Consider the following 13,842-nt stretch of genomic DNA (forward strand, 5'->3'; position numbering starts at 1 on the left):
TGGTGGATGTTGGAGCCCCTGAGTGCTGGTGGATGTTGGAGCCCCTGAGCGCTGGTGGATGTTGGAGCCCCTGAGCCCCTGAGCGCTGGTGGAGGTCTCGTGGGGCAGCATGAACGGGACCCAGCACCCGAGCTTCCAGTCCTGCCTGCTGGAGGACTGCCCCATGTCGCCCGGCCTGACCGCCTTCCTGGCCCTCTCCTACGGCGCCGTCATGCTGCTGGGGCTTCTGGGTAACGCGTGCCTGATCTGCGTCATCGTGCGGCAGAAGGAGAAGGCCAACGTCACCAGCATCCTCATCACCAACCTGTCGGTGTCGGACGTGCTGGTGTGTGTGCTCTGCCTGCCCGTGACGGTGGCCTACACGCTGATGGACCACTGGGCGTTCGGCGGGGCCCTGTGCCGGCTGCTGCCCTTCGTGCAGTGCACCTCGGTGAGCGTGTCCGTGCTGTCGCTGGTGCTGATCGCGCTGGAGCGGCACCAGCTCATCCTCAACCCCGCGGGCTGGAAGCCCAGCGCGCCCCAGGCCTACCTGGCGGTGGTGCTGATCTGGACGCTGGCCTGCCTCACCTCCCTGCCCTTCCTGGCCTTCCACACGCTGACGGACGAGCCCTACCGCAGCCTCCCGCCGCCCCTGCGCGATAAGGAGGCGTGTACGGAGAGCTGGCCGTCGCCGGCGCACAAGCTGGCCTACACCACCTGGCTGCTGCTGTTCCAGTACTGCGGGCCGCTGCTGCTGGTGCTGGTGTGCTACCTGCGGGTCTTCGGCCGTCTGCGGCGGCGCCGGGACATGCTGGACCGGGCCGGCGCCGAGAACCGGCGCCTGGCCCACAGCCGGCGGGTCAACGCCATGCTCGCCGCCCTGGTGGCCAGCTTCGCCGTGTGCTGGCTGCCGCTCAACGCCTTCAACGCCCTGGCCGACTGGCACCACGAGGCGCTGCTCGACCACCACGACCTGGCCTTCTCGCTCTGCCACCTGCTGGCCATGGCCTCCACCTGCGTCAACCCCGTGGTGTACGGCTTCCTCAACAGCAACTTCAAGAAGGAGGTGCGGGCGGGGCTGCGGCGCTGCTGCTGTCGCCCCCCGGAGGACAAGTACCAGCACTTCGCCCTCTCCACCGTGCACACCGAGCTCTCCAAGACCTCGCTGCGCGTCCACTGCCGCAACAACTCCGTCTGAGGCCCGGAGGCTCCGTGCGGACTGTTCCGGAAAGCGCCGGGCCGACCCCGCCGGCCCGGACCGGGCTGAGACTGAAGACTACGGGCGGGGAGATGTGTGGTTCATGCTGAATTCTTTTGAGAGCTTTTCCAAACAATGTTGTGAGGACTTTGGAGTGGATTTCAGGAATGACAGGACAGTACTTCTTTGGGTAATGTGTGTCTGTGTGTGTGTGTGAGTCTGTGTGTGCGTGCGTGCATGAATCTGTGTGTGCGTGAGTGAGTGAGTGAGTGAGTGAGTGAGTGAGTGAGTGAGTGAGTGTGCGTGTGTGAGTGAGTGAGTGTGTGAGTGAGTGAGTGAGTGTGTGAGTGAGTGAGTGAGTGAGTGAGTGAGTGAGTGTGTGTGAGTGCGTGAGTGCGTGTGTGCGTGTGTGCGTGTGTGCGTGAGTGCGTGTGTGCGTGTGTGCGTGAGTGCGTGCGTGTGTGTGTGTGTGCGTGTGTGTGTGTTTGTTGGGTATTTCTCGTTGATACAACACGTTGTTTTATTTGCATGGAGTGACTGTGGCGTCAGCAATCCCTGCCAAAGCTGACATTTCTCCAAATTCATGAAGCACACATTACAGACGATAATCAAACGATAAAAGAGTACGAACGTCAGACGGTTTTTGTTTTTAATATCTGCATGCATTTTCTTCATTTTATTGCCTTTAAAAAGAAAAAAGATTATCTGGAAAAAGTTATGTTATTTTAACATGGGTGTGTGCATTGATATGATCCATCGCTGTATTTCTACACCGTAGCCAATTTGACCAGTTTATCAACTCAAACACGGACAGAGACCAGCCCATGTTCTTACTCTCTTTCCCTAACAGCCACCCAGCACAGCTGACGTTCGTATTCGCTCTATGTGAATAAAATGGGTTCGGCTCTACAAAATGGCTTGTGACAAATCATAGTGAAAATCTTTTAGCCCAGAGAAGGCCGTAGGTTTGTGATTGTGTAGATGCTCAAGAGTATCAACTTTTAAACTGCGTCTGTAAAGGAATGTGCCTCTTCCAGCGTCTCTCTCAGGCGGGCAGGTACACTGTATCAGAGACGGGGGACAAGTTATAGTGTCAATGGAAGTCTGTTTATGGTACAACTATAGTTACAATATAATTTCATCTGCATATATTTAACTGTAAAGTATGATTATAATATGCCAACTGTGAAGTTAGTGTTACACACATGTATTGTGAAAGTCTGTGTATCAATGTTTGATCTGTTAACGAAAGGGACAAAGAATCAGTAAAAACAGGTTATTTGTTAGAAGAAGAAAAACTTAAATTGGTTTAATGCATACTGTGGTTTCAAAAATGAATGTTCAATTTTTTTATATGTAAAATGAAGCAGAACCAAAAATAGACACAACATACTGATTGTACAAACAGTACCTTTATAAAATAGATATTTAATAGAAATTATGTGACTTTGCTTTTTAAAATTCTTAAAACATTTCCTGTTTCAAAATAATATTTGATTTAAATGGAAACATTATTTTTTACAATGCCAGCTCATTGGGGATTTTGCAGAACATGGTTTGAATGTCACTTCTGAAGTTCAATTTGTAATATCACATATGCAAAGGGAGACCTTTTCAGAATTGATTATTGAAGACAATTTTTTTTCCCTACACACCATTATTTTATGGAGCACAATACCACAGACGCAGCATTAATATTCATCCGCACAAGTGAGACACGTCTCATTTCATATATTCTTTTGAGTGTTTTTTCAGGATCCGTGTTCTTGATTGCTGAGGTGATTGTTACACCAGCATTAGGATGTTCAGTTAAGAACATTCTGATGACATATGTGTGATCTTGCACCTCAAAGGGTTATTGCATTTTCAGAACAACATGCCCTACAGTCGAGAGCTCTAGATTACAGTAAATATGGGATTGCCATATCAAGCTCTTAACCATGCAGCACATCAAACTTACCCACTGTGACTGCTGAATATATCAAACCCAGAAAACAGCACATGTCCTCGGTTTGTGTGGATTTAATTAAAGTCTGGATGAGACGAGTGTTGTTTTTCTGCAGTGCTCTGGGTTTAAGAGAGCCAGATCGCTCCCCGACGTGACCATCCCTGGCCTGGTGCTGAAATCAAAGCTTCCTACTGATAAAATCTGCCCAAATATCGGCCCTTTCCCCTGAGCTAATTCAGTTTCGATAGAGCACCATGCTCAAAGATCTGATATTGCCCGGAACAGTATTAAATGAAGAACAGTAATCATTTTTCTGTAATGATAAATACAATGCTGGTCATTTTGGTCATCAGGGTTTCTTTAATGGATAATCATTCTATTTTTGCAAATGCCTCAAATAGCCTATGCATAATGCTAGCACTAGCCTGTACTTAAAGACAAGCTGAAATCAAAATGCACTTTTTCCTCAATTTAGTCAGTTCTTCATAACCATACAAACAGGTCCTTAACCCTACATTGCTCCAGGAGAGATTGTCTAGTCAAGTGTAAGTCACTTAAGATAAAAAGCATCCTGCTAAATAGCAAATTATTATTTTAAAGTATATATTCTAAAAGATTATAACATTTTCATACTGTATTTTAACACCAAAAAAATAAATCCACCAATTTCTTGGAAAACGTGATTTTAAATCATCATGTACCAGTATGTCGATCAAATCTCTGTAAATATTCCATTCACCGCTAATCAATATCATCATCATTTGCACTGTGTTTGATTCAGTCAGTATGATGTTGCTAATGTTTAGCATGGTAGCAGTTCTCTAACCAATATACAGTATAGCTTGATTTGTTTTTGTAAGTTATAATATGTATAATTACCCAGCAAAGATTTCAACAAAATTTTACAGTCATAATCTGAAATGAACTATGGGATCTTGAGGCAGGAAAATTTTTCAGATAAACGTTAGGAACAATGGGCCTCAGACAAGAACATTTTCATATGCTCCTCTTATGTTTGTACGAGTGTCCCATGTCGGATTCAACAAACACTTCTAACTTCATAAATGAAGATGTCCCGTAAGGTACAATATATATGGTACTGTATGTGGGTTCTGTCGGATAAAGGGCCAATGGGATTAATGAGAACAAGGTACGTTTCACATAGATCCATGGTTCTGTGAGCCTCTCCACAGGAAATGAACGGAATGCGTGTGTACATGTAGGGCAGGTCAGGACCACTCGCAAATGTCGTTCCTACCTAAAAGATTATAAATACGAGAAAACTGGTGAATGTGCCAAGTCCTCTTAAATTGCTCATAGTGATTTTAAGAACAAATCTGTTCGTACGAGTGGTTCTTGTGTGAGGACAAGTACCTGCACCTGTACAGACAATTGATTGTGAAATTGTATAAATATTTATTAAAACCCAAGTGCATGAATGCAAATGATACTAATCTACTATTCATAGTAATCAGGAGTGGAGTTGCATTTTTGTTTTTTTTAAGGTGAATTTACTTTTAAATCTGAATCGTTCTATTGTTTAGTATTTGTGTGTGTTACTGTATGCTGTATGGCTATGATAAGTATTTTGATTCTGAAAAAATATTTTCAGATTTGTAAGCTTATTCTGTTATTGTTATATGTAAGATGTGTTTATTTTTGAGGGGTCATTTGGCACACTCACGTTTCGTGCCCCAGGAAAGCTGACTCATTGTTCACCAGATTAAATGTGAAAGGCCATTACACTGAAAGAGTTTGCACGATAACAAATGCATGTAGCAATTAAATGTTTTAATGCAAAATTGACTGGCTAAGCATACAGTGCTTCTGGCAAATAAAGATTTTCATTTTCAAAGAGACTTTTTGGGAGGACATGCATGTTGATTGGCATGTCATATGTGTTCAATATGCATTTCACATGGTAACTTGCTCTGAAATAGGATATCAAAAGGAATGTTTTAGAAATGCACAAGGAGGGAGCTGCACTGGACAGTGAATGCATTGCATATAAATTAGATTTAGCCATTGTGTTAAATAATATTCTATTAGTCTGCAAAAATGCTTGCTCTTGAAATATAGTTATCATTGATTTCATGAATTACATCCACAATAATGACATTTCATCAGTCAAGGGGAAAATATATTCCAAACTGCTTTGCCATGACGACAAAAGATTGTAGCTCAGTGTATTTTGGTGTAAACTCACTCAATGATCTCACGCCTTTTCTCCTTGATTCTCAAGTTGTTTACATATATGAGTTATTCATAACAATAAATGTTTTTATTTTTGTTTGAGTTCTCTGTTTTTCCAGCATCTTGAGTGGAAGGATGAACCATTATGAAGTAATTACAATATGACTGAAATGTCACTCTGAACCATCACACTTCCGAAATATATATTTTTTTATTTCTAATAATTTCTTTATCATATAATAATTTTATAATTTGGTTCTTGAATAAATATAACCTCATGTGAGTCAAAAACTAAAATAAGTATAAATAAATCTTATGTATTTTTCAGTTTAGGGTAAAAATATTTTTTATTATAAATGTTTCTAAATGAATTTTCAGTAATTTATTTAATGATGAAAATTGAACATACATGATACAGCAGCCTTCTAAATTGAAGATGGAATATTTAGAATTTTTGCATTTCATCACTTCAGACAGAGTAGTCTTGTGATTTTCCACATTTTCCACTAAAACATTATTAATCAATTAATTCACTGTGTTGGTTGAATAAAAATGATTTCTAACCGATATTTAAAATATTTTAGATTTTTCACTTTTCAGGCATAGATGTATATAGTCTTATGTATTTTTCTGTATTGCATTAAAAATAATTACATCATTAATGTCATACAAATGTTTTCATCACAAATGTTTTAAAACAATTTTTTTTATCATTAATTTCACTGTGTTTGTTGAATACACATGATTTCTAATCCATCTGACTAAAAAACCGCCATATGGAATATTTTTCTTTTTTTCATTGATTATTAATTATGCATTTCATAGTGCTGATTGAATAAAAATGATTTCCTTTGCATCTGAATAAAAAAAAGAGACATATTAAAAAATGTTTTCATTTTTTCACTTTTCGGACATAAGTGTTCATAAGTCTTATGAATGTTGACATTTTCCAGAAAAAATTTTTTCCACCACAAATGTCTTAAAATCAATTTTTATCATTTATTTCACTGTCATTTATTAAACAGGAATTTATCATTTTTTCATTTTTTCACTTTTCAGACATGAGACTATAGTTTTATATATTTTTCAATTTTCCAGGAAAAAAAAATATTTCCATCACAAATGTCTTAAAATAGATTTTTATCACTTTTCGGACATAAGTGTATATTCTTATGTATTTTAAATTTTCCCAGGAAAAAAATTTTGACACCACAAATGTTTTCATTGATTTTTAATTATGGATTTTATCATGTTGATTGAATAAAATTTTTTCCTTTGCATCTGAATTAAAAAATAGACATATTTAAAACATTTGTCATTTTTTCACTTTTTGGACATAAGTGTACAGCCTTATGAATTTTTCCATTCTCCAGGAGAAAAATGTTTACACCACAAATGTTTTCATTGATTTTAAATCATGTATTTCATAGTATTGATTGAATAAAAATGATTTACTTTACATCTTAATAAAAAAATAGACATATTTAAAACATTTGTCATTTTTTCACTTTTCGGACATAAATGTATAGGCTTATGTATTTTTCCAGGAAAATTGCCAGGAAAATGTTTTTTCCACCACAAATGTCTTAAAATAGATTTTTATCAGTTATTTCACATTTTTTTGTAATAAGTAAAAAAACTGCCTTTTAGAATTTATTTATTTATTCACTTTTCGGACATAAGTGGATAGTCTTATGTATTTTTCAATTTTCTAGAAAAAAATATTTTCACCACAAATGTCTTTTTCATTTATTTCACTGTTTATCTTAATAAAAAATATATTTTTTTTCTTCATTTTTTCATTTTTTCACTTTTTGGACAAAAGTGTATAGTTTCATGTATTTTCTTATTTTCCAGGAAAAAACATTTTTCAACACCGACATATTTAGAATATATAAATGTTTTCACTTTTCAGACATAACTGTATAGTCCTAGTCTATAGTATTTTAGGAAAAAAATTTCATCAAAAATGTTTTAAAATGGATTTTTAAGCATTAATTTCATTATGTTTGTTTTCATTCTTAAAATGAACACACAGTGTTCTTTGAATACATATGATTTCCCTTGCATCTGAATGTCTTAAAACTTTTTCTAAAACATTTTTTCATCACAAATGTCTTAAAATAGTTTTTTTATCATAAATTTCAGTGTTTGTTGAAAAAAACCTGACATTTAGAATTATATTTTCCGGGAAAAAAACATTTTTCATCATAAATGTCTTAAAATTGATTTTTAATCATTTATTTCATAGTGTTTGTTGAATAAAAATGATTTCCCTTGCATCTGAATGAAAAACTGACGTTTTGATTTTTTTAGTCTTATGCGTTCTCATTTAAGTGCTCGGAAAATTTTACAGACAATCAATAAATTCAGATATCCCAAAATAGGAGTGTGTGTGTTTCCAATGAGCTTTGGACAGCCTGCCCTCTGTTCTATAGCTGTCTTTAGCCATCTTTTGTGCGACAGAGTTAATTTGGTAAGTTGTCCAGGAGGAAAACACACTGCATTAAAACCACTGAACCTTTTGACCTCACAATGTTTATCTCCCGCCCCTGGGATTCCTCTGTGGGGGAAGCGTCATGAATAATTGAACTGGCATTCTTTTTAAATTAGTGGCTCATTTGAGTTCTCGGAACACAGGTGCTTTCGAACCTTGCCGTGGAACCATTTTAATCTTTTTTCTCACCCCTTTACTCAAGCCTCTAACTCTCAGGTGGATAGTTCCTCCGCTGATACCTCCCAGCAAGATCTGTTTCAGTTGTGAAAGGTAAACAACCCCCACACACAGAGATGCGTGATTAAATGCCAATAAATGTATCAATTTAAACATTCCAGAATTCAGTTTACACTCCTGTAACGAATAGCGTGCTGCACTAGGACCCTGTAGGGAAATAATCAATCAGCCTTGTTGCAGCACGTCTGTCCTTTGTCTGTGAGCAGAGTCTGCTCTAATGTGCCAAGTCCACAACAAGAGCAGCTTGGGCCCAGTCTGGCGGATATCGTGAAACAGCTTCAATTTCTCTGAAGATGAAGTTGTAGCTTCGCAGTGCGGAGAACCGGTTCTGCAGGAGAGAGGCATCAACCATCCCAGTACTACAGTGGCTGTGGATTGCCTATGTGGTCTATGACATATGTGGTCCATATGGCAGTATGTAATCTATATGGAAGTATGTAGTATATATGGCAGTATGTAATCTATATGGAAGTATGTAGTATATATGGCAGTATGTAATCTATATGGAAGTATGTAGTATATATGGCAGTATGTAATCTATATGGAAGTATGTAGTATATATGGCAGTATGTAATATATATGGAAGTATGTAGTATATATGGCAGTATGTAATCTATATGGAAGTATGTATTATATATGGCAGTATGTAATCTATATGGAAGTATGTAGTATATATGGCAGTATGTAATCTATATGGAAGTATGTAATATATATGGCAGTATGTAATCTATATGGAAGTATGTAGTATATATGGCAGTATGTAATCTATATGGAAGTATGTAGTATATATGGCAGTATGTAGTCTATATGGAGGTATGTAGTATATATGGCTGTATGTGGTCTATATGGAAGTATATAGTCTTTATTACATTACATTACAGACATTTGGCAGATGCACTTATCCAGAGCGATGTACCTCAAGGTGCAAAGTGCATACCTATAACCAGGGATAAGTGCACTGAAAGGAAAGTACAATTTCAAGTGCTAACAATACAACAAAGATAAGAACTAGAGCCTATTTGATTTATCTGATTAATGGATTATATTAATATCTAAGAACTGTTTTTATACAGCACAACGCAATAGAATGATACACGCTTCCATATGAACAATAAACAACCAAATACATAGCCAAACAAAACTAGCAAAAACAGATCATTCTAGTGAACAAGTTCTAACACACGTAATGGACACTATTTAGAACTACCAACAACAACTACCAAACAGTTAAGGTTTACAGGGAGGAAGGGAGAGGTGGGGAGAGGTGCAGCTTGAAGAGGTGTGTCTTCATTCTGCGTTTGAAGGTGGTCTCTGCTCACCTCCACGGGGAGTTTGTTCCACCACTGTGGAGCTAGAACAGACATTATTTGTGACCGGGAGGTGGAAGTGCAGAGAGGGGGAGGCACCAGGAGGCCTGTGGAGGCTGAACGAAGAGGTCTGGCAGGGGTGTACGGTCTGATGATCTTCGGTCTTTTGGAGGTAAGCTGAGGCTGATGGATCCTAATAGATCTATGCACTTTATTAATTCATTTTAATGTAGCCTTTATTTAAACTGGATAGGTTGACAGAGCATGCATTTTCATTTCCAGCAACGCCCCGTTAACCCCTCCCCGATAGCCAAACCATTATTTCTGTGTTTGTTGTTGAATACAAATAATTTCTAATTCATCTGAATAAAAAATGGACATATTTAGAATATTTAAATTTTTTCACTTTTCAGACATAAGTCTTATGTATTTTTCCATTTTCTAGGAAAAAAATCAAAAATGTTTTAAAACTGATTTTTAATCATTCATTTCATCATGTTTGCAGAATTTTTTTTTTCCATTCATTTCACTGTTCTTAATTATAATTACATTGTAATGCTGTGGCACTGCTCTCAGAGCAAGGGTCCTGTGGTCAAACCCGCTAAAACTCTCTATTGTCCCTGGATGAATGAGTCATTTTTATTAATTATTCACTGTGTTTACTGTTCTAAACCAGAATCTCTGTGATGGATTGGCAGCCTGTCCAGGGTGTGTTCCTGCCTCTCGCCCCAATGCATGCTGGGATAGGGTCCCAAACCTCCCACGAATGCAACCAGGAATAAGTGGATGGATGGACAGATAAACCATCACCATCAAAGTCCTGGGGCGTCTGGGATTGGGGGTGAAATGAGGTGAGCTCTAAGTTCTTTGGAAAGAACCCCCCGCTAGCACCACAACTCCACCCCCACCACCCCCAGCCTCACGCTGTCCCTCGATTTAACTTTTCCTTTTCATCATCGTTTGATGATTATTATAAATTATATCTTTCTTCCAAACAAGCAGCCGCAAACTCTGATCTGTGCAGCAATTTTCCACCAGCACTGACTGGCAGGTGGTCGATGTTTCAGAAACTTTCCATATTTCAGTATTTTATCATGTCAGGACAGCACTGAGGGGGAAGGAAGAGGAGGATGTGCATTTATGCGGCGTTCGAGTGAGTGTTCCAGTGAGTGAGTTTTAATATTGGTCTGCTGCTCTGCGTCAGATTACTGTTAGAGAACTCAAGCCTCGGGCTAAATGGCCAGGAGCTGAAGTCTGGATTTATGCTCCATCCTCCACCAGAATGCGCTGACAGAAGCACAATGCGCATCATATGGCATATGTAAAAACACGTTACAGTGGTGTAACAAGTATGGGATTACACCGACTTAAAAAGTATATTTGATAGATAGGAATCTGATTATTCAGTCAAATTAAATTTTATTTGTATGGCTGTTTTTACAGAAGACACCAGGCCTGAACCCCCGAATAGCAAATACATGCAGGGGTAGGGAAAATAAAAAACAAATGGGGAAAATAATTCTTGCAATTTCTCCGTTTTATTGGTTTAGCAAAACCCAGTGGCCTCTCCTGTTATTGGCGGTTATTCTGCGCGGTTAAACGAATGAAAGTAGCTGAGCGGAGCGATCAGAAAGTGCTGAGGCGACACACAAAGGCCTCTGTGAAAGTCTGCACCCATGAGCCCTGATGTCAGAGAAGGTCTCTGTGAAAGTCTGCACCCATGAGCCCTGATGTCAGAGAAGGTCTCTGTGAAAGTCTGCACCCATGAGCCCTGATGTCAGAGAAGGTCTCTGTGAAAGTCTGCACCCATGAGCCCTGATGTCAGAGCAAGGGAAACTCTACTGTACGCATCACAATCTCTGATGCACCTGGAGGCACCTGTGTGCGGCTGTCACTCAGCTGTCACTCAAACCTCACCCTTCAGGAGCGGATGCTGAGGTGGAGGTGGCGGTGGATGACGGAGCAGAGGACCACTGCAAAGACAACAAAGTAAATCCAAACAAGTCTTTTAGTCTCATACTGAGACTTTTGTAAAACAGTGGCAATGAGGTAAGACAGTTTGATTTGTTTTAAGTTCAGCCAAAAGAAAATGTCAGTGCAAACAGTAACATGAAACAAAATAAGACCTTAAGTTGTATCAGAAGACCTAAATGCTTAAGACAGTCGATTATTGCAGTGAACACCGTCCCAGTCATTATGGCTTTTCACAGAGCGTACACTTTTCCAGAAGAGCCCAGCAGCCCTGCTGCTCCTCAGGGCAGAGCCCTGGGGCTGGGCACACTGTAGCATGGGCTCGTTAGTCGCCACTGAACACAGAAAGTTGTCAGGAAAACGTAAACCGGAGCCATGTTCTCCTCCTGGGCCCAGGAGTGGGGTTTGCAGTCAGGTTCCCCTTCAGAGCCTTCTTAGATAATTTGACGTCCAGCGACTGGCTGCCGTTGCCCCAGGGGAGTGAGTATTCCGTGGGGAAAGAGAGAAGGAGCAGCCTTGGCAGCTCGCTGGTGCGGTGGATCACACTGTCGCCTCGCAGCAGGGGCCTTCCTGGCTTCCATGCACCGCAAAAAAAAAAAGAAGAAAAAAAAAAGTCAGTCTGAACAGGCATCCCGCTCTTAGAGTGAGACTTAAAATCGGATTTTTATTCGTTACTTTTGCCAAATAAGAAAAAAAAGAATGAGGTGAGAAAGTTTGACTCATTTTAAGACTTGCCAATGGGGTTGTTTTTCATTTGCGATCCTCCTGGCCCTGGGATGCAGCTTGTTGTGCAAACACACGGACAGCTTAGCAGACGGGGCCAGCGCGAAGCAGCATCACCTCATCATTGTCCGGACGCTGAAAAGACGTGGAACAATCTGTTCTTGCCAGGAGGTAGTTTGTTCGGACCGAATCCATCTCACGCATCCAACTCCTAATATTAATCAACACAGTCCAGAAGAACTCAGAGCCTCACAGCCCCTTCAGAGATGAAGACCTTCACAGCCTCCTTTCACAAAGTTCATTATTTCAGACTCAGTTCTAAACAGATTGACATTGGCACTCGAGACAAAGTGTATTGTCTTTTCGCCTTGAAATTGTCAAATAAGATTGCAAAAAAAATTGTCATTTATTTTTGCCTGAATCTATGAAGGTCCAATCATAATTCAGTTTGGACACACATTGTCGATTTGATGGCTGTATAGAGTTTCTACACAGCACCATCATTTCAGGGCTGGAAGGTTTCCTGGACATATTTATCCTTGTAGCAAATGGAGTCATCTTTTCCAATTCTGGTTTCTGTTTTGCATTGACCACTGTTCCATTGCTTTTGTTACAGTTTTTCCAAATAAAACGGTAATTTATAATTACTTGTCCATTGCCCAAGCTAATGAAAAGGCTAGTAAAGGAGTGCTAACATTTTAACGGAGCTGTGCATACATCATTTAATGCAATTCGAGCAATTCACAAATGTGTGCCATCATAATATGTGTGGATTTCCAATGCTTCTGATTCTCAGTTAATCATTACCTATGTTGCACTGTCTGTCTTTCATGCACTGACACGGTGCCAATGTAAACCTGCTAATATAAAGATGAAACAATCCTTTTTGTGTCTAAAGAATCGGAGAGAAAATGAGTAGCACTCATTTGGAGTTGATATTTGAGGCCTGTCCACACTTGGATAGCGTTAATATCACCGCTGTCCGCGGATACAGAGGCTGAGTGTGGGTGAGGAGTGAGGAGTGGGTGCTAGCGGGGGGTTCTTTCCAAAGAACTTAGAGCTCACCTCATTTCACCCCCAATCCCAGACGCCCCAGGACTTTGATGGTGATGGTTTATCTGTCCATCTATCCACTTATTCCTGGTTGCATTCGTGGGAGGTTTGGGACCCTATCCCAGCATGCATTGGGGCGAGAGGCAGGAATACACCCTGGACAGGCTGCCAATCCATCACAGAGATTCTGGTTTAGAAACAACACATCACAACAAGAATGCACATGAAGAACTATAGAGGAATATGATTTTTAAGATTTGCAACCAAGGAATTAATAATACAAAATACATGCCATATACAGGATACATTCTGTGAGCACTTCAGGTATTTATATTAGACTTATCTTTTTTTTTTTTTACTTATTGGTCTTCTGGTGCTGTAGCCTATCCACTTAGAGGTTTGATGCGTTCCGTGTTCAGAGATGCTCTTCTGCATGCCACTGTTGTAATGTGTGGTTATTTGTGTTACTGTCACCTTCGACCAGTCTGACCCTTCTCCTCTAACATCTCTCATCAACAACGCAGAACTGCTGTTCACGGGATGTTTTTTGTTTTTCACACCATTCTCAACAAACTCTAGAGACTGTTGTCACAAAAACCCCAGGAGATCAGCAGTTTCTGAGATACACAAACCACCATGTCCGGCACCAACAATCATTCCACGGTCAAAATCACTGAGATCATATTTCTTCTGACATTTGGTCTGAAAAACATCTAAACCTCTTGGCCACGTCTGC

The 13,842-nt window shown here is 40.2% G+C and overlaps 1 protein-coding gene across 2 annotated transcripts; it reads left to right on the plus strand.

The window, feature by feature from the left end:
- On the plus strand, positions 1-4,984 carry LOC133118447 (neuropeptide Y receptor type 4-2-like). Of its 2 annotated transcripts, XM_061228470.1 has the most exons (2): positions 1-1,150; positions 4,291-4,984. In XM_061228470.1, the coding sequence occupies exons 1-2, from the start codon at positions 110-112 to the stop codon at positions 4,432-4,434; spliced, it is 1,185 nt and encodes a 394-aa protein (XP_061084454.1). In that variant the 5' UTR covers positions 1-109; the 3' UTR covers positions 4,435-4,984. The 2 variants fall into 2 exon arrangements, with proteins under 2 accessions (XP_061084454.1, XP_061084455.1); XM_061228471.1 differs by lacking the exon at positions 4,291-4,984 and having other exon boundaries at positions 1-1,177.
- The last annotated feature ends 8,858 nt before the right edge of the window (positions 4,985-13,842 follow it).

This window comes from Conger conger, chromosome 18 (assembly GCF_963514075.1).
Source record: "Conger conger chromosome 18, fConCon1.1, whole genome shotgun sequence".
In the NCBI taxonomy this organism is placed as follows: domain Eukaryota; kingdom Metazoa; phylum Chordata; class Actinopteri; order Anguilliformes; family Congridae; genus Conger; species Conger conger.

Bases quoted from the DNA above. Each gene is read 5' to 3' on its own strand.
- LOC133118447 (XM_061228470.1), top strand. From the start codon at position 110: ATGAACGGGACCCAGCACCCGAGCTTCCAGTCCTGCCTGCTGGAGGAC. The intron at 1,151-4,290 runs GTCCACTGCCGC...CGTTTCACATAG, and splicing joins TCTCCAAGACCTCGCTGCGC to ATCCATGGTTCTGTGAGCCT.